The 21,941-nt window shown below is 31.0% G+C and overlaps 1 protein-coding gene across 3 annotated transcripts; it reads left to right on the top strand.

The window, feature by feature from the left end:
* Positions 1-4,199: 4,199 nt before the first annotated feature.
* LOC129316193 (agamous-like MADS-box protein AGL11) lies at positions 4,200-14,843 on the top strand. Of its 3 annotated transcripts, XM_054960494.1 has the most exons (9): positions 4,200-4,326; positions 5,037-5,220; positions 10,514-10,598; positions 11,435-11,496; positions 12,195-12,294; positions 13,022-13,063; positions 13,195-13,236; positions 13,660-13,829; positions 14,645-14,843. In XM_054960494.1, exons 2-9 carry the CDS (start codon positions 5,039-5,041, stop codon positions 14,646-14,648), a joined length of 687 nt encoding a protein of 228 aa, XP_054816469.1. In that variant the 5' UTR covers positions 4,200-4,326; positions 5,037-5,038; the 3' UTR covers positions 14,649-14,843. The 3 variants fall into 3 exon arrangements, with proteins under 3 accessions (XP_054816469.1, XP_054816468.1, XP_054816467.1); XM_054960493.1 differs by lacking the exon at positions 4,200-4,326 and having other exon boundaries at positions 4,947-5,220; positions 10,517-10,598; XM_054960492.1 differs by lacking the exon at positions 4,200-4,326 and having other exon boundaries at positions 4,947-5,220.
* Positions 14,844-21,941: the final 7,098 nt, after the last annotated feature.

Genomic DNA, 21,941 nt, shown 5'->3' with positions numbered 1-21,941 from the left:
ATTTTTTAAAATTTAAGAAAAGATAGGCTATTTCTTTTATTTAGTCTTATAATATGGGCTATGTGTATGAAAGCCCTAACATATATAATATAATAATAAGAAAATATATAATCTAATATTACAATTTGAGGATTTCAACATAATATAATTTAATATCTAATTTTAAGATGTGAAGATTCCAAAATAATATTATAATCATGATATAATAATAGGTAAGATAGCAAATAATATATAATCTCTAAATAGTAATAACCAAACAATATATAAAATGCTAATATAGATTAAAAAAATCATGATACAATTGAGAGAAACCCTAGGTGTAAGGGTCTATATAAAGAAAAGCAAAGCTAGAGCAGAGGTAAGACAGTTGGAAAGACTCAAAGAAATAGTGACAGAGAGGATAGGAGATGGAAATTAATAAAAATTTATAGAGCTAAGTTTACCTTCCTTTAAACTTTTGGCATGCATGCTTCTACATTGATTAAACTTGAGTCCAGAACTTTTTGACCTCCTTTGAGTGATCTCTCTTCTAATTGGATTGCAATCTTTTTCTTTATGTGCTTGAATATTGTGTGCATGAGGTCATGATTTCCAATAGCTATTGTTTTGTTCTTCTTTATCTTGTGTCTTCACATGTGAGCCTTGCTCTTTAAACTTTTCTTCTTTTATGCTTTATGCTATAATAACATGATGAGTGTTGGACTTTAATACGGTTCTTTGATATATTTCCACATAGAAAATAATAATAATAATTTCTAATCTCTGCATATTTTATGTGACAATTATTATTGTTGAATTTGATTGTAACATATATACATCTAGGGAATCTAGTAGGCATCGTGATTAAAATTGGAGATATAAGATGTGGGAAAGTATTCATGAGACATTTCAAGATTTAGATCTCAAATATTTTTTATTGATTCTTCATTATATCTATCAGGATTTTAACTAATCTGTTTGTTATGAGAGGCTTTTAGAGTCCTCACAAATTTTTAAGTTAATTAATTTGGCATACATGGGGATAAATTATCAACATGTACATCTACAAAGCATATTATATTCTTTTTGATTGCATGGGACTTTTAGAGTCTTGGCAAATATTTAAGTTAATTAATTTATCATGTATGGCAATAAATTATCACAATCCATCATTTAAAGTATTTTATATCCTTTTGATTGCACAAGACTTTCAAAGTCCACGCAAACTTATAAGCTAATTAATTTATAATCTTCCATATCGATAAATTACCACATGTACATGATTTTATTCTATTCACTATGTGAGTTTTTCATAGTCCTCATAGATTTACAAGTCAATTAGCTGATCTTATATAAGTACATATTTCAAAACTTTTTTTTCCACTAATGAAAATAAAAGGTTTCTCTAAAAAAAAAAAAAAAAAGATAAATTGTTTTGAAAGATAACCTCAGGATACATAAGATTCTCATAAATCCTATTAAAAATATTTTCCACAACATTATCCATCAAGATCTTATCACCAATAAAGGAAAAAAAAAATATTTTCATGAATAAAAAATTCAAACCAACATTAAAATTATTTTATAAAAAATTAATAATTAATAGTTTTCTTAAAAAAATATCTGTAAAGTCCCTCATTTAATCCGAACTTTAGTAATCCACAAACACAACAACAAACAATAACAATACAGAATAACATAATATTAGAGTAATAGCCCTCATACATTTTTAAAATGCTAGATCCTGACTTTATAAAAAAAATATGTTCAAATAAGAGAGCTAATGGAAGCATAAAAATGAATTCATGACTCAAAGAAAGATAAGTTATTTACCCTAAAAAAGGGCCATGTGCCAATTCCACATCTGATGACCGATTGGAGTGATTTAAACGCTCATATGAAGCTCTCAACATATTCTATCTAATGAGATAAGGGACACAATCCAATGGTCCGATCTAAAATTACACACTTTGGTGTAAAATGCTACTTTTTCTTTCAAAACTTATACCCTAAGAGTTCAATTCTCATTTCTTATTTTATTAGACCACCTTAGGCCTTGAACCAAGTCCAAAAAGACTAGATGTACCTGATTAACACATCATATTAAATATAACACATCAAATATTCAATTTGACCTCTCAATGCTACATTACACACTTGTGAACTTATGTGAGGCACAACACATACAATCACATATACACATAAACCTGTCCCACTTTAACCATCTGACTCTCACATATGGAGTTAAGCTTCATCATATGGTCGAGAATCATAAACACACTTAACTCACACAAATGGGGCCAAGCCTCGCCATTTGGTTAAGATCCATAAACATACACATATTTTCATAATGCATGCAATTATACAAAGTACTTGTAAATAATTTTATAAATAAACAAGTAATAGGGTTACTCCAGTTACCTTTTACCTTTATTACCAAGGGTTATCGTTTACACATTTGACTTTCAAGGTGTAGAATCCCTCGAGCAATTTCTCAAATGCCCATTCTATACAAGGAACATTCCTTGCTTAGTTTCCAACATTTACATAAGTTTTAATTTGGCTAAGCCAAATTCCTTAATGCAAAAAACAACTCAATTAACATGCTTTGAGTTCATACAATCCTTTTTTTACTGTCATTTGCCCTTAGGCTATTCAAATGACCTAAATACCCTCCTAACTCATTTTACCAACCAATTTACCCTTTTTAACCTAGTGCTTTAGGCTAATTTAAGCCTATATCCTTAAGGTTCAAATATGAAAATTCAAATTGGTTACAAAATCTTAGTTTCTTACTTGAAAGTCCTTTTTAAACCTTTCACTTAGGTTTGAATTCCTTAAGACTTCATAGTTTGATTTCTCTACAGACCAAACTTAAAGAAATTTTGGTATAAATGTAGCATAAGGCTATACGATATTTACCCAACAAGTCACTAGCTGAAACAAACTCCTGATCACCAATTAATTGATGCCCTAATAGAACCAAGCTTCCTTTCCCTCTTAGCTACATTTTTCTCAATTCCTTCTTCTGATTTCATGAGCTAAGACTTAGCTCTTAAGTAAAAATATGTACCATATGGCACATGCTGCAATGTGTGGCATAGCGAGATAATCCTCACTGTTGCTTGCACGTTATGTCTCAAATTGCTGTTCTACGATTCGATCTTGAGTCCACACCAACCAACCAACAACATGCATTAATTCAACACCCAAAATCATAATCAATCAACTAATTATTAATCTACCCTTAATTAGCAACTAGTTCCATGGATTGAAATTTAAGATGCTACAATCTCAACCAAGAGACACATTTTTATCTCAAAATACATGGGCTTCGATCCCTCGAAAGGGTACGTAGACTTTAGGGTTTTATCCAAGGTCAAGTCCAACTTGTAAATAAATAAATTTTATGCTTTTGATTATCTTATTTTTTTACTAAGGAAGATTAAGATATTTTTAAGGCCTTATATACATTTATATAGTTAATTTAAAGTAACCATTCATATATGGATGGGTCTTGTGAAATGTCTAATACCTTCCCCACATACAATCGATAATCGTACCATTTTCTCTACATGTAGATCACATGTCAAAGAGGTTTCCAAAACTATCCTTTAAAATTTTGGGGGCGACTTCTAAATATTTTTTATTTGATTTTCCTCCTTGAAAAATTCTGGATCAGGTGTAACAGAAATCATATTTAATTTTGATTATTTTGAATTAAACCAAGCAGAATTAGAAGGGTAATATATCAAACGCTTTTAAAGTACAATTTTTTAACACCGTTGCATGCAAAATATCTAAACATGAAACTGCTAGTTAAGCTAGCATAGCCTTCTAGCTAGCCTATACCAATACGTTTAGATATCTCACCCTCTGATCTCTATTATAAGGCTGTTTCTAGAAAGATAAGTGATCATTAATATAAAGCATTTGGTAGAGTATTGATTGTATTTTATCAATTACCTTTATTTAAACTCATTAACTATGATAAATAATGTAATGCAATTTTTTTAAAAAAATTTCTTTTAAATAGGGGTCAATTTTAAAGTTTATTATATTTTCAAAGAAAATTAAAGACTTAACCATCTTTGGCTTCTTTGTTCCAATGAGATGGTTAGAAGTACCTTATAATAGGAACATGATGAAGTAAAAAAAATTCTTTAAAAAAAAGCCCAAAACTCCACCTCTCTCTTGCACACTTAGACAAAGAAAGAAAGGGACTATAAAGAGGAGAGAGATGGAAGTGGAACAAAGGCTATATCAGATGCTATAGTTGGCTCTCTTTGGGATTAGTAATCTTTCCGAAAGCTGAAGTAGCCGGAAAGAGAGAGGCTGATCACGCAGGTCTGTATTATAATTTTGTTTATGAATCTATATACTTGTTCTTTCTTTGAGATCTATTAATCCCTCATATAACCTCTCTTCATTTTTATCTATTAAACCCTAGATCTGTGTGATTAATTCCTTCATACACATGTGTAGCTAGATTGCAGAATCTTCTTTTTCTATTTCTTACTTTCTCTCTTGGTCTTCCCTCTGATCGTCTCAGCAAACCAAGTGTTTTTCCAGAACAAGAAAAGAAATAAAAAATCCGCCATTTATGTTTTGTGTGTACCCTTTTCTTTCTTCACTTTCAAACGTTTTCTTCAGCAAACTGGTGTGGTCATTCTTGTGTTCAGAGCTTTGCATATTTTCATGCTAAGATGAAGAGGTTTTTCTGACCCTAAAGAGGTTTTACTTGTTGTGAGAGAGAGAGAGAGACAGAGATGAAGAAAAAGGGTTCCGAATCTGTTGTTAAAAAAAAAAAAAAAAAAGAGCGAGCTTGTACTGTACGATCTTCAGATCTTGTGTTTTCCCAAAGATCCTCTTTGGTCTTTCACCTAAAACGTATCTTTCATCTTGTGACTTGTATCAAACCGTTCTTCGTGAAACATTTACGTTTCTTTAAGATCACAACTTATAGATCCATAGAAATTTCATTCACACACACACACACACACATATTTATTACAAAGATCTGATATGATGATTGTGGGCTTCGGTGATGATGAAAGAAATGGGAAGAGGGAAGATTGAAATAAAGAGGATAGAGAATACAACGAATCGGCAAGTGACGTTCTGCAAGAGAAGGAATGGGCTTCTGAAGAAGGCCTATGAGCTGTCTGTCCTCTGTGATGCTGAAGTTGCCCTCATCGTCTTCTCCAGCCGTGGCCGTCTCTACGAGTATTCTAACAACAAGTAATCATTTCTATATTTCTTTCCTTCATTTTTAACGTCTTTGATTTAATTTCTTCCCTTTAATTTCTCTGCTTAAACATCTATGAATCCACCGTTTAAAGAACTGAAATTTGACTTGGATTGCCGCATTTCTTTCTGCTTATTTGCGTCTGCTTATGTCTGAAGATTGTTAGTTAGCTTATTTTTACCTAATTCTTACACAACTGTTTATATATGACCTGCGAATTATCACACACTATACAAATTTTCATATTTCTGCACAGCTAAGAATTTCCGCGACATAATTGGATTGTATAAAATGAAAAACACATCTTAAAAATTAATTTAAGCATTTTCTTCCATCTGAATATATGCGTATTTTTTAAGAAAAATATGTTTGAACTAAAACATTCAAAGAGAAGAGAAAATTGGTTTAATTAGTGCCCGGCTACTGTGTCTCAAATTAAATTGCCTTCAAAATTAAAACAAATCTGCAATATAAAAGATCACAAGACAAAAACAATAATCCAGAATATGGAACATAAGTACGTTTAAAGCTTAAAATAAATAAAAGTATAAGACTAGGAAGAGAATTGATCATGTATTAATTGTCCATTAGCTGGTGACAATCAAATAATAAATTTAAAGCATACGTTCAACTTCAAAAATTGTAAAGAAGACAAATGAAATGACTATGGAACACATATGTCGTGGCTGTGGATGAAGAACCTACTGACATTTTGAGTACCATTAAGTCGTTTAATTAATTTAAATCGTGTAATATCTATTTAAAAATAAGTCTTTCACATTAAATGAAAGGTCAAAGAACAGTTCTGTTCTTAACATCCATGATTGTATGATATTCTAATTTTTTTTGGTGTAATATTACCCTTCAATGATTGAAAATGGTGCAATGTTATCATTATTAATAAAAGTTAATTTTAACTATTAATTAATTAGAAAATTAAAAAAAAAGAACCTCAAAAGTTATGGAAAATGATGGTTGGAAAATTACAAACAAGTACCTCATAAAAAAATTAATACCGATTAAGTTCCTTAAGTTACAAATGAATACCAAAAAAAAAAAAACAAATGTCATTTCTTCCCAATGTACAAGACTAAATCACCATTTTGACCAACCACTGTGACTGACTATAAGGTACTTATCATTATTGACAACAACAATGGTAAGTAATTAAATAAAATATTATGTTTGTTTTAGTAATATCATATTAAAATATTCATTATTTTTTGTAAATATTTGAGAAAATTATATTTAAGTCTCATAGAAGGAAGTTTATTACTGAAAGGTCCTATGAATTTCACAAAGTACTCCCAAATCCTAAATATTATACATTGACAACTTGATTAAGGGTGTTGATAACTAGACAACGGCCATTTATAACTTGTATTTTCATTTTCCTTTACAGTTATAAATGGTCGTTATTCAGTTGTCAATGCTTTTAATCAAGTTGTCAATATATAGAATATGCAATTTGGGAGTATTTTGTGAAATTTATGGGACCTCTTGGTAATAAACTTTTGTTAGTGGGACTTGAATATAACTTTCACTAAATATTTTTCTAAAATTAATAAATCCTCTTTGAAAATTAACACTCTATATCCATGATTTATAGATATTCGTGTTTTTCATACTAGCTAATTAAGTTATAAATTTAAGTTGTGTGATAAATTATATATCTTTATACAAAATTTACAAGTCCACCTTAAAAAATATACAGCTGGTATAAAAAAAACATATTCAATTTTAAGTCACAAATACGCTAATATTGTAAGTTTTAAAGAATTCATAGATCTCAAAAATTAGCTTGTAAATTGTGTATGAAAATTTATAAATAATATTTAAATTATTATATATTAAATCATTAATATTTTAATAAGATATTATTAAAAAATAAATTTTTTTAGCTACTTGCAAGTCTTGTTGTGAGCAATGGTGATCTAATAATTAATTACCTATAGTTGGTTATAATGTCTGATTAAAATGGCATTTTGGTATTTTATGTGGGTAAAAAATAACATTAGTTTCTTGAAATTTATTTGTAATTTAAGAAATTTAATTGATATTATTTTTTAATAAAGTATATATTTATAGTTTTGTGGGTTCTTTAATTTTCTGTAAATTTTGTATGTCTATTTTTTGTTTAACCAACTATTAAAGTTATTTTTTAATGACAATTTTCTATTTATTGAAGGGAAAAATTGCCTCAAATTAAAATAATTTAAGATTCCATATGCTTTTAGAACTATAGTTTAAAAGTAAAATTATCCTTTAGCTCAATGAAGAATACATTTGGAAGGCCCAAATTAATTGAATAGTTAAAATTGACTCAAAATGTGATGAGTCATTCTTTTTTCTTTTTCTTTTTTTAAGTAAAAATTGACTCAATGTAATGAGTCATCTGTCACAAACGAGAAATGAGCCAATCACAATGTAACTTAGTCAATAGTTGACTTATCTAGCTTCAGCTTTTATTTATCTTTGTTGTGTGTGTGTGTGCACACACACATATGAAGCCATCTGGCATTTGATGGAACTAGAATTCTGATCTTGTAACCAAAAAAGAACCACACTGATACAACAATATTTTTAGATCCCTTATTTGTCTTTGCTTCGACTTTTAGCTTTCGAAGTCTCTCACAACCTTTTGCTCATCTTCGAGGATATTATTCATTTTCAAATTAAAGCGTTTTTTTCCCTTGCATAAAAAAATTTTACCTTAAAAAGGTGAAACATAGAAGTTTTGCAGGCCTTCCAATGATCTTGGTTAAATTTATTACTTCCAGATTCAGGACAGTACAGATCTTCATAAAAACTACTTTATATCTCGAAACTACAAGAGTCTTGCTGCTCAATGACTTTATGTTTCTTGATTCCGTTTCGTTGCATAGGAGTATGGGTTACTTGGATTTGTCCCTATTTTCAGCATAGGTTTATATTTATTCTTTCTGTACTTACTCTGGGATGATAATATATATTGTCTCACTGTATTGAAAGATATACAAGAAGCTAGCTACATACACTACTGTTAATAAACTTGCCATCTAGTGTATTTCAAAATTCGAAATGCAATAGATATCTAATTGTGAAATTGTTCAAAATATACTTGTAATATTTTGACATATTAATTTTTTAGCACTTATTATGGCTTGTAATTTTACACAGTTATATATATTTTACGAATTTAATTTTTACTTAAACAACTTTATGTTTTTTTTTTTTTGGTAGTGAACGGGTTTTCCTTAAATTGAAATGAATTTATACTTCGAAAACAGGTTGAGACAATATTTGTATGATTTCTGTAAGTTTCTAGGGTCCGAGAAACATACCTTTGCTGACAATAGAATTTCTCGAGTCTCATTCCACACAGAATCTGGGGTATATCATGAATCTCAAATATATTTTCACAGTAGATACACCGTTCTTTTTGAGAGAGAAAAATGAGAGAAAAACCAAAAACTAGAGAGGATCCTTTTCCACAAAGCGTGCGTATTTTCTCTTCTGCCTTCAACAAATATGGCATGATAGCTTTTAATTGGCAGTTACAAGAACTGCTCCCTCGCAAAACTACCCGCCCATAATTATTTTATCTAAATGCATAATTAACCCAATTCTAAATAATTATTAATTTGGGTTTGAGATTCTCATTTTATGGTCCTATTTATCAGGGGCGGACTACATTACAGCAATTTAAATAGCAGAAAAAAATGTTTAATATGCTAAGTTTTTATAACCTAATAAAGCATGTATCATCCCGAGTTATTACTGTACACAAGCTAAATGAAGTTTTATTATCTCATTAATTCTCTACTTCTACTACTGTCATTTCTTTAGTCACATGTGTCTTAAACTCTTAATTAACAAGTTCCATAGAGTCTAATTAACATTATTCACACACACACACACACACACACACAAACACGTAATATTGGAATTACTTGTACTGAGCTGCTGAACAGATTAAGCTGAAAGAGAAAAACAGATCAGTTGTGTCAGTGAAATATGTGAACGCTAATGTCTTTGCATTCAAATCCTTCTGACATAATGTGTGTGTAACTCTTCACATGCTTGTCCCTTAATTTCCATTTCTAGCTTTCCAAGGGGAAACCCATCAGTACTTGTTTGCCTTATTCAGTGAAAAAGAAACAGTTTTGATGTCTCTTAACATCTTTTTCACTTTCAGTCGTCTCAGGTTCGGGAAGAAAGACTGTAGGTAGACAAAGAAGAAAATAATTAAGTATATATCGACTTGCTTGGTTTTGTTTTCATTTTTTATTTTTGAAATTAATTTTTTCAAATTTTTATAAAATGAAAATCTGTTTGATTATATTAATTTAAAAATAATTTTAGAATTAAAAAAATTGCCAATAAAGGTGGTCACTAGTGGTTAATTAATGGTGGTAGTCTATGATAGTTATTGACAATGGTCAAATGTAGTGTGTTTTATTAAAAAAAAAAACTCTAAGTTGTTTCCATTTTTTTTAAGACAGAAAAAGGAGAACATTTGTAATAAAATAAAAAATAAAAAACAGTTTATAAAAACAATTAAATCTGAAACACCTGACTCAAATGAATTTTTTATTTGAAAAACAGAAAATAATTTTTGAAAATAAAAACAAACAGCTCCTTGTTTCCCAAGAACACACATCAAAATAAGTTATACTTTCATTTTCTATAAAATATGTTCTTCCTTCAAATGTTGTTTCGCTTTCTTTAATTAGGTTATTTCTTATACTTTTAACCATGCATATTAAACATTCTTTTCGTGCATATGTATGTTTGTATGTATGTATGTATGTATGTGTCTGTTATTGTTATATGTACTTTGTGCACATTCTCACATTCAGCTCAAAATATCATGTATGTACCTAGGGCTTAACTTCCCTTTAAAAATTTTAAGAATTCTCTTTACTAAAATTGCTAAAATTGATTCTAGACCTCCATGTTTTATATTATTTAAAATTTTGCCCCCATGAATGTCATGCTATATCCGTCCCTGGTCATACACTACATTGAAACTGTAATTGAGCTGTTTATCAAAAAAGCAATATACACACTATCTCGATCACTCATATAATCTCTCTCTCTCTCTCTCTCTCACTTTGAGTTCAATGTTACTCATCTTGTGATTATATTTATAGTTTTTAGTGTAAAATTAAACACATTTGCATGCATATTATTTTAGAAAAGAAAACTTTCCTTTGACATCTAAATCAATTATATTTTGTTGTTATGAGTTAACCTTTCTGTGTTCATCATGTTTTGACATCTGTCTGTGTCTTGTATTGCTAGCAGCATAAGGTCAACGATAGAGAGGTACAAAAAGGCTTGTTCAGATAGTTCTGGTGCATGCTCTATTACTGAAATCAATGCTCAGGTAAAATTAATTACCTCATGGAATTATTTAAATTTGCTGTATCATAATGTTATTTCTACATCGTGACTAAACTCTTCCTTAAAAAAAAAAAAAATCGGATGAGTTTAGTAAAACTACGATGTATTATATTTGTCTTCAAAACCATGTCTTAAATTGTAATACCTCGCTCCTCAAGTTAATTAAAAAGGCCTTACATGATGATGATGATGATGATGATGATGCAAATTCCGTCTATTTTCGTGAAGATAGATTTAATTTACTACCTATGAATACAGAAATTATCAAAAAACATATTTTACTTACACAAGTAAAAGTTTATTTTAATAATTAAAAGTTATTCTTGGCCAAAAAAGTATTACATTTTGTATTAATTTTCAATCAATTCGTTTGATCATTGGAATTTATTAATCTCATTTTTTAATCAGTCTACTCTGAAAATCGCAGGTAAAAAAATTCCTCTCTCTAACATAGCTCAAATAAAATTCTAACATGAAATTGAAGTAACTATATTTTGGTACTTCTGAGGTAAACTAGCAGTACAATTTCTCAGGATAAAAAGATGCATAAATAAGTCCAAAGTTACCCTTTACGCAAAAACCACATAAAAATTTCACTCCATAATTTTAACTTATTCAAAATATGCAATACGTTGAAATCTCTTGAATTTAAATTAATTAAATTAAAAAGTTAGATGTTTATGCCACTAAGTTAATTTGGTGTGTTCCTCAAAACAAATTTAAAAATATGATTTTTAAAGTTCTTTCTATTATTTTGAATGTTATAGCAAAGATAAGCAATGATAATTAAATATTGATGCATGTATCTTTGAATGGCAGTATTATCAGCAAGAATCCGCGAAGCTGCGTCAGCAAATTCAGATGCTTCAAAATTCAAACAGGTAATTTCAGTTATTCTTAATGATTGTGTCACAAGTTTATTTACATATTTATAATGATTTTTTGCATTACTGACATTAAAAATAGGTCTTGTGATTATATTGAAAATAATTTTAGGTTGACTTATTTATTTCAGTACTCAGTATTTCTTTCGGTCCCTGCATTGTCAATTGCGGAGATGAACCTCAGGGGATAAAATCCTCCGAAATTGAGATATATAATTATATATGAAGTTTTATATATGAAGTTTTTATTTTTTCTATTTATTTTCCCATTTAATTTTATTATTTTTATAAAATATAAAATATGTTAAAAATTCATGAAATTCACGTATTTTTAATTTCTAAAAACTCATTCCCCTCGAGTAGATTTAAAAAAAAAAACACCAAAGAATCACATCTGATAACCTGTTAAGAAACTTATTCGCCAATAAAGACTAATTACAGGTCCTATTAAACAAAAAGTTCATATTCTTATTTTAACAATAATCCATTTTGTATTTGTTCTTGTCTATGAATAAGTTTATTCTTATCAGATTCTTGGATGTGGTTCTCCCTAAAAAGCAAATTCTTAAAATTTCTGGAGTATATATGACTTAAGTTTAAACTGATCTGCACCAATATATACTCTGGAGTGGAATTAATTATTAATTAATTAACGGTAAGTTGATTATTTGATGTGGGCTTGGTTGGTGGTATAGGCACTTGATGGGTGATGCATTAAGCACACTCACTGTGAAAGAACTGAAGCAGCTGGAAAACAGACTCGAACGAGGAATCTCTCGAATCAGATCTAAGAAGGTATCTCAAACGATTCTGAAACGACATGTCGTCTTATATTGTCCTGCATTCCTTTTAATTACTTCCTTTTGTGATTCACAAAACTGTTCCCCCCCCCCCCCCAATCCAACCTTAAAAAACATTGATTCAATTTTTTTTCAAGTTTTTGGGACAATGAAATTTTTGGTCTCTCAAGTTTTCCTTGATCACCGATTTGATTTCTGAAACTTAATCTTTATCAAGTCTCTAAAAATATCATAATCATACAAAATTACATCATGCGTGTGTGTTTAGGATTATATGTCTCCAACCTAAACATTAAAAAATTAGTAACCTTGTTTGCGAGCATATTCCAATTTTATGTTAGGATCTCAAGTGTGAATGAACTAAAATGTGGAGAGAAGTCTCACATCAAATAGAGTTGACCAAGAGAAAAGCTATACTAGTGAAAATATCCATAAATTAAATACTTTCAGGTTTTGTATATATTAAAATGTGGCATCATACTTATTTATATGTGTTTTCTTAAAACCGTTAACTGGCTTAGCTGTGTTCTCCTCTTTTGAGATACCGGGGGCCAAAAATTCCATTTACACCTATTCTTGTAACCCACCCTACATGTCCTCTCAAAATGTAATGCAATTGATTGAATCAAGAAACAATGTGTAACTGTGTTATTCGTTCTTACTTTTGGTCCTTTAGATGGATTTAATTCTAACTGTTTTGTTAATTATATGTACTACAACAGCATGAGATGCTGCTAGCAGAAATCGAATACCGGCAAAAAAGGGTAACAATTCGGAAATAGGATATATTCTTCTGACTTTTAATTCTAATTATTTATTTATCACTTTAAATTGATGTGCTTAGCTTTTGATTATATATCATTTTTGTCCTCTATAATGATAACGACTGAATTAGGAGATTGAGCTGGAAAATGAAAATATCTGCCTTCGGACTAAGGTATGTATCTATTATCCCTCTATATATCTTTTAATTGTAGTGAAGGAGAATTATTCTTTACTCTCTCCAGATGACAATATAAGTTATTGTTAAATAATTTATGTTTCTTAAAATGAGTTAGTTAAAAGCTTAATTTTTAAAAAATTCTCACATGTTTCCAATCATACCTTTGATTAGAATAAATATATATAACAATTGACTCATTCAAAATACCCTTATTAATTACTTGAGTGAAAGTAAGGGTATTATTGAAAAATAATGTACAAAACTGACTCATGGTTGCCGTATATTTTGAACCAAACAATGCTTATAAAAAATGCCATATATTATGGCCTGAGGGAGTATTTATGAGGAAATTATTAATTGATATGAATAAATAAACAGATAGCTGAAATGTTTGGCAAAAAAAAAAAAAAAAAACAGATAGCTGAAATGGAGAGGGATGAGCAGCAAGCAAACATGGTGTCAGGAGAGGAGCAGCTGAGTGCGATGCAGCAAGCATTGGCTTCTCGCAATTTCTTCAATCCAATTACCATAATCGAACCCCCTGCAACTCCTTACTCTCACTCTGACAAGAAGATGCTTCATCTTGGGTACGCCATTTCTCAATTTCATATCCTTTCATATAGATATGATTAAATCCTTAAAGTTCAATTCATTCAACTCATTAAGGTACCATTTAGATTGATGGATTTAGATTTGAATTTGAATTTCAGATTTTAAAATCTTGCCTTTCAAATCTCACATTTAAAATAACATGTCTTTAAAATCATTTGTTTGGATAATTTAAAAAATTTCAAATGAAGAAAGATCATATTAGTTAAGATTCAAAATGAAAATAAAAAATTGAGAATCACGAGTTTAAATCTAATTTTTAATTTAAAAAAGATATAAGAATGAGAAATGAGAAAAGATATGAGACTGTTATATCAATGGTGAAAACATAAAGAAAACAAGATGTTTAAAGTGATTAGAATTTCAAATGACTTTGATGTAAAGAGAATTTAAAATTACAAAGGAATTATAATAATAAATGAATTTGAATTTCAATCAAATCTAGATTCATAAATTTTTATATATCCAAATGAGAAATTTGGTGAAATCTAAATTCCTATTAATCCAAACCCACCTAAAAGATTTCACTGTAAAGATGAGCTGTAGTATGAATTTAAAAAAAAAAATTGTGATTTTGGGATGATTATTTCTTATTTGTAAATTCCTGATTTTCGAGTAACATGAGAGAATTCATAGAGTTCCAGAAAGTGATCATGATGCATCTTGCACATGAACAGTGCACTTTCTAATAAATCCTGGATGATAGATTGATATTTATTCATATTAACATTAATATTGACGACAAAAATTATCCCACTCTTTAATTTTGTGTTGTTCCTTTTTTCTGACGCAGGTGACCATATGAAGAATAAATCACAAAATTGGCATCAAAAATTAAGACCAAAAGAACTATATCATATGCCAATATATATATATATATCAGGCTGGCCTTGTTCACCAGCCTTAATGACCAACTACGTGCTTACGTACTTATGAATTTAATGTATGGAACTTGTTATGTGAGTGTATGTCATGTTCCCTAAGTTATATTCCATCCTACGGAATTAATGTTTTCTTATTTAATTTATGTAACAAATTAATTAAGTAATTAATGAAACTATAAAGCGGAATTGGCTCAATTGTTCTTTAGTGTTCTTCATATCAGATTATGGGTTCCATTATTTTCTTGAATATATATATATATATATATATAATTTAACATGTCTATAGAATAGTGTAAATGGACTAGCCATATGTGTAACGTCCTCAACTTTAATCACATAATTAACAACACACTTAACCATAATTAAATTCTACCATGGTATTTAAAACACTAAGGCAATGTCAACACTAAGCATGATGATATCCAACAATGACTGACCTATGCCACTTCCTGTAGGATAATGACAATACTAAGCATGATGATCTCCATACTATAAATTTTCAGAGTCTGAAAACATACCTTCCATGGTGATAGATTTCTCTTGAACTATAAGCAAGACCAGGTTAATGGGTTTTCACAGTAGATACACTAAGAGAGGCAGAGAAAAAGAGATGAAGAGAGTTTTTTTTTTTGGGAGAAGTTTATTTAAAAACCTATGTTTTCCAAATCACCCAATAAAATCACTCATTGATAATGGGTGGATACTTTATTTATTTAAAAACAAAATAACTACTCCTTCCAAATATTCTGGTAACCACCATTGAATAATATAATTATTTAACCCAACTCGAACCTCCACTCACTTGGCCTAATTCATCAAGGGAGCAATACAACATCTCCCACTCACATTTGATGGATTCTCTCTCATGTTCATATTATGTGTGTAATCTTTGCCTAGATATTGCCGGACCTACCATACATATCACTTCATCATAGTCATTAACGAACAAAAAATTCCAATGATCTACAATATAGAAAGGGTTTATTAAAGTTTGAAATCATTGAAAATGGGGATCCTGATGAAAAACCTTTTTAAAATTGTTGGTTGGGCTCAAGATGCGATTAAAATTAGACTTAAACATATGAGGGAAGCATAAGGACCAAATCCAAAAAATATAATTAAGACTTAGGCAAGACAATAATTTACCCCAATGAGGAGCCTCCTTGCTATGCCTTATGCCACGGCATATTGTTGCTGTCATGACAACACATTAAACCAACTTTCGACATGTGTCATTTCTCTATCCAACATCCAATCATAGTGATTCAACCGCTCGCACTTAGCTTATCCAAGTATCTAGCTCACGGCACTCGTCTCACACCAAAATAATATCTTGTTTGAAAGTTGGACACCTAAATACAAAGAAGTCACATTTGCAACTTAAGACGCATCCAAATTGCCCTTACCCAAACCAAATGCTATTATCCTCCACTAAGGCTTGAACTTGTTCCATGGACTAATAAACACCTAATGGAAAAATTATACACACAATAACACCAACCAAACACAATTTGATCATAAAATCCCTATTGTATTAAAAAAATGGCAATTCTTGCAATATGGAGCAAAGTGTAACATCTTGAAATTTAATTCCAAGATTAAAGTAATTAATTAATTAAGTGTTTTGATTAAGTAATTTAGGTAATGGTGTAACTTCTCCCCATACCAAATGGTAGTCTCACCACAAATCTGGTATAAGAAGGGGTTAATGCAATCACCACATCATAAGCCAAACTGGAGTCAAAGAAAATTATTTAAAATGCTTAGGAACCTAAGACTTCTTTGTTAAAACCATTTAAAAACAATCACACATCAAATCATACACAATAGAAGACAATTCCTTACATTTGTCACTCCTAATATATAAGGTAAAATAAAAGAAACAATACTAGAAAGGGGTAGTGCACTGCGGCATACACCACATGCATCGTGGCATGTGGCATAGAGCTATGGACTCCCTATCTGTGTCATGTGCCATGGTGCACATGATAGAAATTTACTGTCATATGATAGTTCACATAAGTGAAATTCTAACGTACACCATTTTCACATATGACGTCTGATCTAAATTTGGACACTTGGGCTTAAAAAGTTACTTTCCTTTAAAAATTCAAGCACCAATGTGTTCAAATCATACACTTTGTTTCATTAGATTGTTTTGGGCCTAGAACCAAGTTCAAAAGGGCCATTTACACTTGATTGAACAACAATATCATCATACAAACACTCAGCCATTAACTATACAATCACCACATAAATCACCATGTTTATAATCGCAACACATTCACAACTAAATCTTAGTCTATTATCACATCATTCACTACATGTATCATATTCTCATACACACCGGGCTAAGATTCTCAAAATCACTACTTGTCACAATTGTAAACATGTATATGATTGATATGACAACTTACTCATTTACAAATGTATAACAAAACAAATTCATTACACAAACTCTAAGATCACGGCTATAGCAACACTAAGCCGGTCCTGAGTCTTTCCCTTTACCCAACTTACTATTATAACTTGTAAAAATGTAACCATGGGATGAGATAATAATCTCAATAATGGAATAACTCACTACTACTAACTATCACAAGTAATTGTAAACAAATATTGCTTACACGTAACTAAATAAAGCATATAACATACTTTCACTTTATAAAACCATTTTCAAAACTAATTATCACAATTAGCGTGATCAACTACCATTCAAACCTTCATACCACCTCGACCGCAACCATAAGCTCGTACTAGTTCAACACACACTCTTTGAGCTGAGCGCAATTTCAATGGTAGAATCACCTAGCCAAAGGTGTTCTGTCCTATTTTCAGACTACGGTTTCCCCCTATCACACGCAATGATTGGGGTTTTGTTACTCCAACACCACATCAAACAGATGCTAAGGAGCTCTGATCTCTAACACTACACCCTACATGGGTATTAAGGAGATAATTCCCAACATTTCACCTTAATAGGTGTTAAGGAGATGAAATTCTCCAACACCACACCCCGTCAAGCACTAAGAAGAATAATGCCACATGGATTTCTCACTATTTCTCTCTATGGATGAACTCCCATACTCCTATGATCATGCTCACACACTATAAGTAGCTTACATTCCAAATCCATACACACACACACACACACACACACACACACACACACAGAGTTATATGGTTGCATTTTCTATAAATCCATTTCCTCTTTTCTTTGAAATCCTTTTCATTGAAATCCTTTTTCACGCACAAATGTTTTTCTCAAACTAGCATAGTCTAAAATAGTTTCATGCACTAGCTATAACTCACAAATAATTACAATAGGCAATCAAATAGAGTAAGTTATTCAATTACCTCAACCTTTTTGTCACAATAAAAGGTTACCCATTGATTTCTCAACAAATAATGTACCCACTCGCTTCCTCTTCTTAAAGCACGCTCGCAACATGACAATCTACACACAATTAGCACTATGAGCCAATTAATCAAATTGACCACAAGTACTAAGTATTACTTAAAATCACATTTAACTATTCTTTTCCTTTCACTTGGTCAATTTAAGTTCCTTACAATTCAATTACCCTTTTCTATGATTTCTATCAATTCTAACACGATCTCTTCTCAACTTTCATTCTCAATTTCTTCTTGTTTAGGGTCAATTTGAGCAAAGCTTTATCGTTTAACTCTAACTTAGTTGCAAATACCCTAATTTGATTCTCAAGAACCTTTTTATTACCACAAGGTAAGAAATAAACCTCTTAAAACTTCTCGATTCAATTTCTCTATGACTCATACTAAGAGAAATTAGTGTAGAATCGAAGCTAAGGGCAGTATGAAACTTACCCGATAAGCTATTAGTCAAAAATGTCTCCTGAGGTCTCAATTCTTCTTGCCTTAACAGAGGATTGTCATCTCCTCTCCTCCTTTCATGTTCTTCAGCCCTCTCCTCTTTGAAATCATAAGCTGACCACATCACATTATCTTACTTTCTGTGCCATGCGCTATGGCACAGAAGCACTAGCCATGGTGTGTGGCACAATGAGAAAACTCCTCACTGTGCTCACCCACTTCACTTTGAAATACAATCCTTTCACTCGTATATTTGGATGGCCACATAGACTTATTGGGCCTTTTAAAGGGTTTGGAATAGGGCTTTGAGGCTATTGAGCCAAGTTAGGTATAAGAAATTGGGCTTAAGTAGAGCTATTTGCCTATGTTGGGTTGTTTGCTGCGGCAAATAATGCAACTCACTATAGTGACCGTGAAATAATTCAAAACTCGAATGTCATTCAAAATGATAGATTTTGGAGATTTTTGGATAGAAATTGAGAGAGAGGTGACATGCTCTACTAGGGTTTCATGTTTGGGTCATTTTTGAAGCATTTTGGGACTCCTGCTATAACTTCCTCTTATATCCACTCGATACAGGAGAAGATTAACTAAATTACCATATTAAACACCCCAATCAATAATCAAAGAAATTGTTTAAAAAGCTTTGGCCAAAGACTTATTTCACAAAATCATCAAAAACCATAATACATTAGAGAATACGCGGAAGAAATAAATCATAGACGTCTATCTCATCTATTGCATGCATTAAAACCAGGAAAATTAGGTTGAAAATTAGGGCCATGCACCGTGATGGGCAGTACGTACGCCCTGGCATGTGGCATAGAACCACATGCCTAACTTTTTGTGCCATACACCGTGGTGTGCCTATCTAAAAAGATAAGTTTGGACAAGATCTAAAGGTTCGATCAAAATTTGAACACCCAGGTGCAAAAAGTAACTTTTTTCCTGAAAATTTTGCACACTCAAGCGCTCAAATCGATCTCTTTCTCTCATTAGACTACACAAAGCCTTGAATCAAGTCCAAAAGGACCTAATATACCTAATTGACCATATTATATCACAAACATATTCATATATTAAAATTTGACCCCTCAACTACCCATTTTCACATTTCATAAATTTTTACAATTTGCCAACACCTGGCACAACTTGGCTCACTCAACCTTTTCTCAACACATATCCACATAAATTCACATTTACTACTCAATTTTAGCCCCAAATTACTCATTTCATCATAATTTCTCACATGGGCTAAGATTCACCCACATTCACAACATTTTCAACACATGTACATTCAAATCTTTAGCCTTTGATTTATTTTACCACATATATACATAATTGGGCTAAAATTTCATAAAAAAACTACTCAAGACATGTATACAAACCCTATGGCAACTCATATACACATTATCTATAAGAATTTCAGTTTACTACACAAACTCTAGAATCACACGACTTCTTAACTTTAAGTCGATCCTGACTCTCTTTCTTTGCCTTGATCACTACTCTATCTTATAAAAATGTAACCATGGGAATGAGATAAAAATCTTAGTAATGGAATAACTCACTCCTACTGACTATCACATGTAAGTATAAGAAAGTAAAGCATAATATACCATCTAATATAGCATATCACATAGTTCATTTCAAATATTAATCATATCAAACATTTCATCACTTTTGCACTTGTTTTGTAACTTTTGTTCACTTATACCACATATACAACGTATAGCATCACATAGTATGATCACTACTGACCAAATCTCTAAATCACCTTGACACGAAACCATAGGCTCGCCTTAGACCAATGTACATTCTCATTAGCCCTAAGCTCATCTTTAGTAGTAGAATCACCCAGCTAAAGGTGTTCTATCATACTTTCAGACTATGGTTTTCCCCATTGCACACAATGGGGTGTTATTAACTCTAACACCATATCACACAGACACTAAGGAGTCTCAAATCTCTAACTCCGCACCTTAAAAGGCACTAAGGAGATCTTTTCCAATATTGCACCTTAAAAGGCACTAAGAAGGTATAATTCTCCAACACTACACGCCATCAGGCACTAAGGAGAATATGCCATATGGTCTTATCATTACCTCTCCACTTTACTCATATATATACATACATTTGCACATTTTCACATTCAATTACACAAATTTCATTGCTCATTTAATCAAAATCTCTTTTTATGCAATAAATATTCAATTCTACAAAACATGCTTAGTTTAAAATAATTTCATGTACTACATAGCATATTCACACATAATTACAACAAATAGTCATACAAAGGAAGTTATTCGGCTACCTTAAACCTTCTATCACTAGAAAGGATACATTGGATTTCCACTACTACAATAGCCTATCACAAGCATCCTTTCTCAACTCACATGCTCAATATGCCAATCTAAATATATTTGGCACATTTCAATCATTTGGTCTATTTTGACCAAAAACACGTACTTACTACTTATGGCTATATTCATCTGTAAACTCTTTTTCATTTATCCATTCTAAGTCCATTACTACTCAATTACTACTTCACATAACCTCAACCAGTCTTGTTTCAGTTAAATTAGATTTTCACCTTGAATTCTCTCTCTCTCTCTCTTAAGGCCAAATCGAACCTACGGGTTCAAAGCTCTATTGTTCAGCTTTAAACTAGTCGCAAAGCTTTAATTTAACTCCTAAGAACTTTTTTATTACATTAGGCAAGAATCAAACCCTTAAAATTTTATCAATTTAATTTCTCTATAACTTATTTTTAGAGAAATTTAGGTAGAATGGAAAGTAAGGGTTATACATAGCTTACTCGCTAAGTAACTAATCAGAAGCACCTTCCAATGACCTAAAATGGCTTGTCCTAGCCAACTTGCCCTTTTGCTCTTCTCCCTTTGGTGTGTTTTCAATTTCTTCCTTCTAAAATTTCTGAAATTTCATAACTTAAGAAGTCATTTTCTAGTCCATGCATTGCGGTGTATGCAACATCCCAATGAGTCAAATCATCACTTAACCATCTAAATCTCTAATCCCATACTAATTATCATTTTACCCTCAGTTAACAACTAATCACGAGATTAACAAATTCAAGATGTTATAATTCTCTCCTCCTTTTAAGAATTTTGCCCCCAAAATTCATAAAACATATACCTAAGGAAATAGGTAAGGATATTGTTGCCTTATTCTCTCCTCTGTCTCCCAAGTAGCATCACCAAGAGCTATGCCCTACCAAGAAACCTTAATCAGTTGTATGGTCTTATTTCTCAATTGTTTTTCTTTCACATCTACAATTCGCTCTGGCCTAGCCTTGTATGTTAAATTCTCCTGAAGTTCAATCTCCTCTAGTTC

The sequence above is a fragment of the Prosopis cineraria genome, unplaced genomic scaffold, assembly GCF_029017545.1.
Source record: "Prosopis cineraria cultivar Desert tree isolate PC_DT_omini unplaced genomic scaffold, ASM2901754v1 PC7, whole genome shotgun sequence".
NCBI classification, from domain to species: domain Eukaryota; kingdom Viridiplantae; phylum Streptophyta; class Magnoliopsida; order Fabales; family Fabaceae; genus Prosopis; species Prosopis cineraria.
Note: the sequence above shows the minus strand (reverse complement) of the source record. Positions and strands in the feature narration are given on the sequence as shown.

Excerpts from the sequence above, each read along its gene's own strand:
- LOC129316193 (XM_054960492.1), top strand. The coding sequence starts at position 5,027 with ATGATGAAAGAAATGGGAAGAGGGAAGATTGAAATAAAGAGGATAGAG. Across the intron at positions 11,497-12,194 it reads ATGCTTCAAAATTCAAACAG|GCACTTGATGGGTGATGCAT; the intron begins GTAATTTCAGTT and ends TTGGTGGTATAG. Across the intron at positions 13,064-13,194 it reads TCGAATACCGGCAAAAAAGG|GAGATTGAGCTGGAAAATGA; the intron begins GTAACAATTCGG and ends CGACTGAATTAG.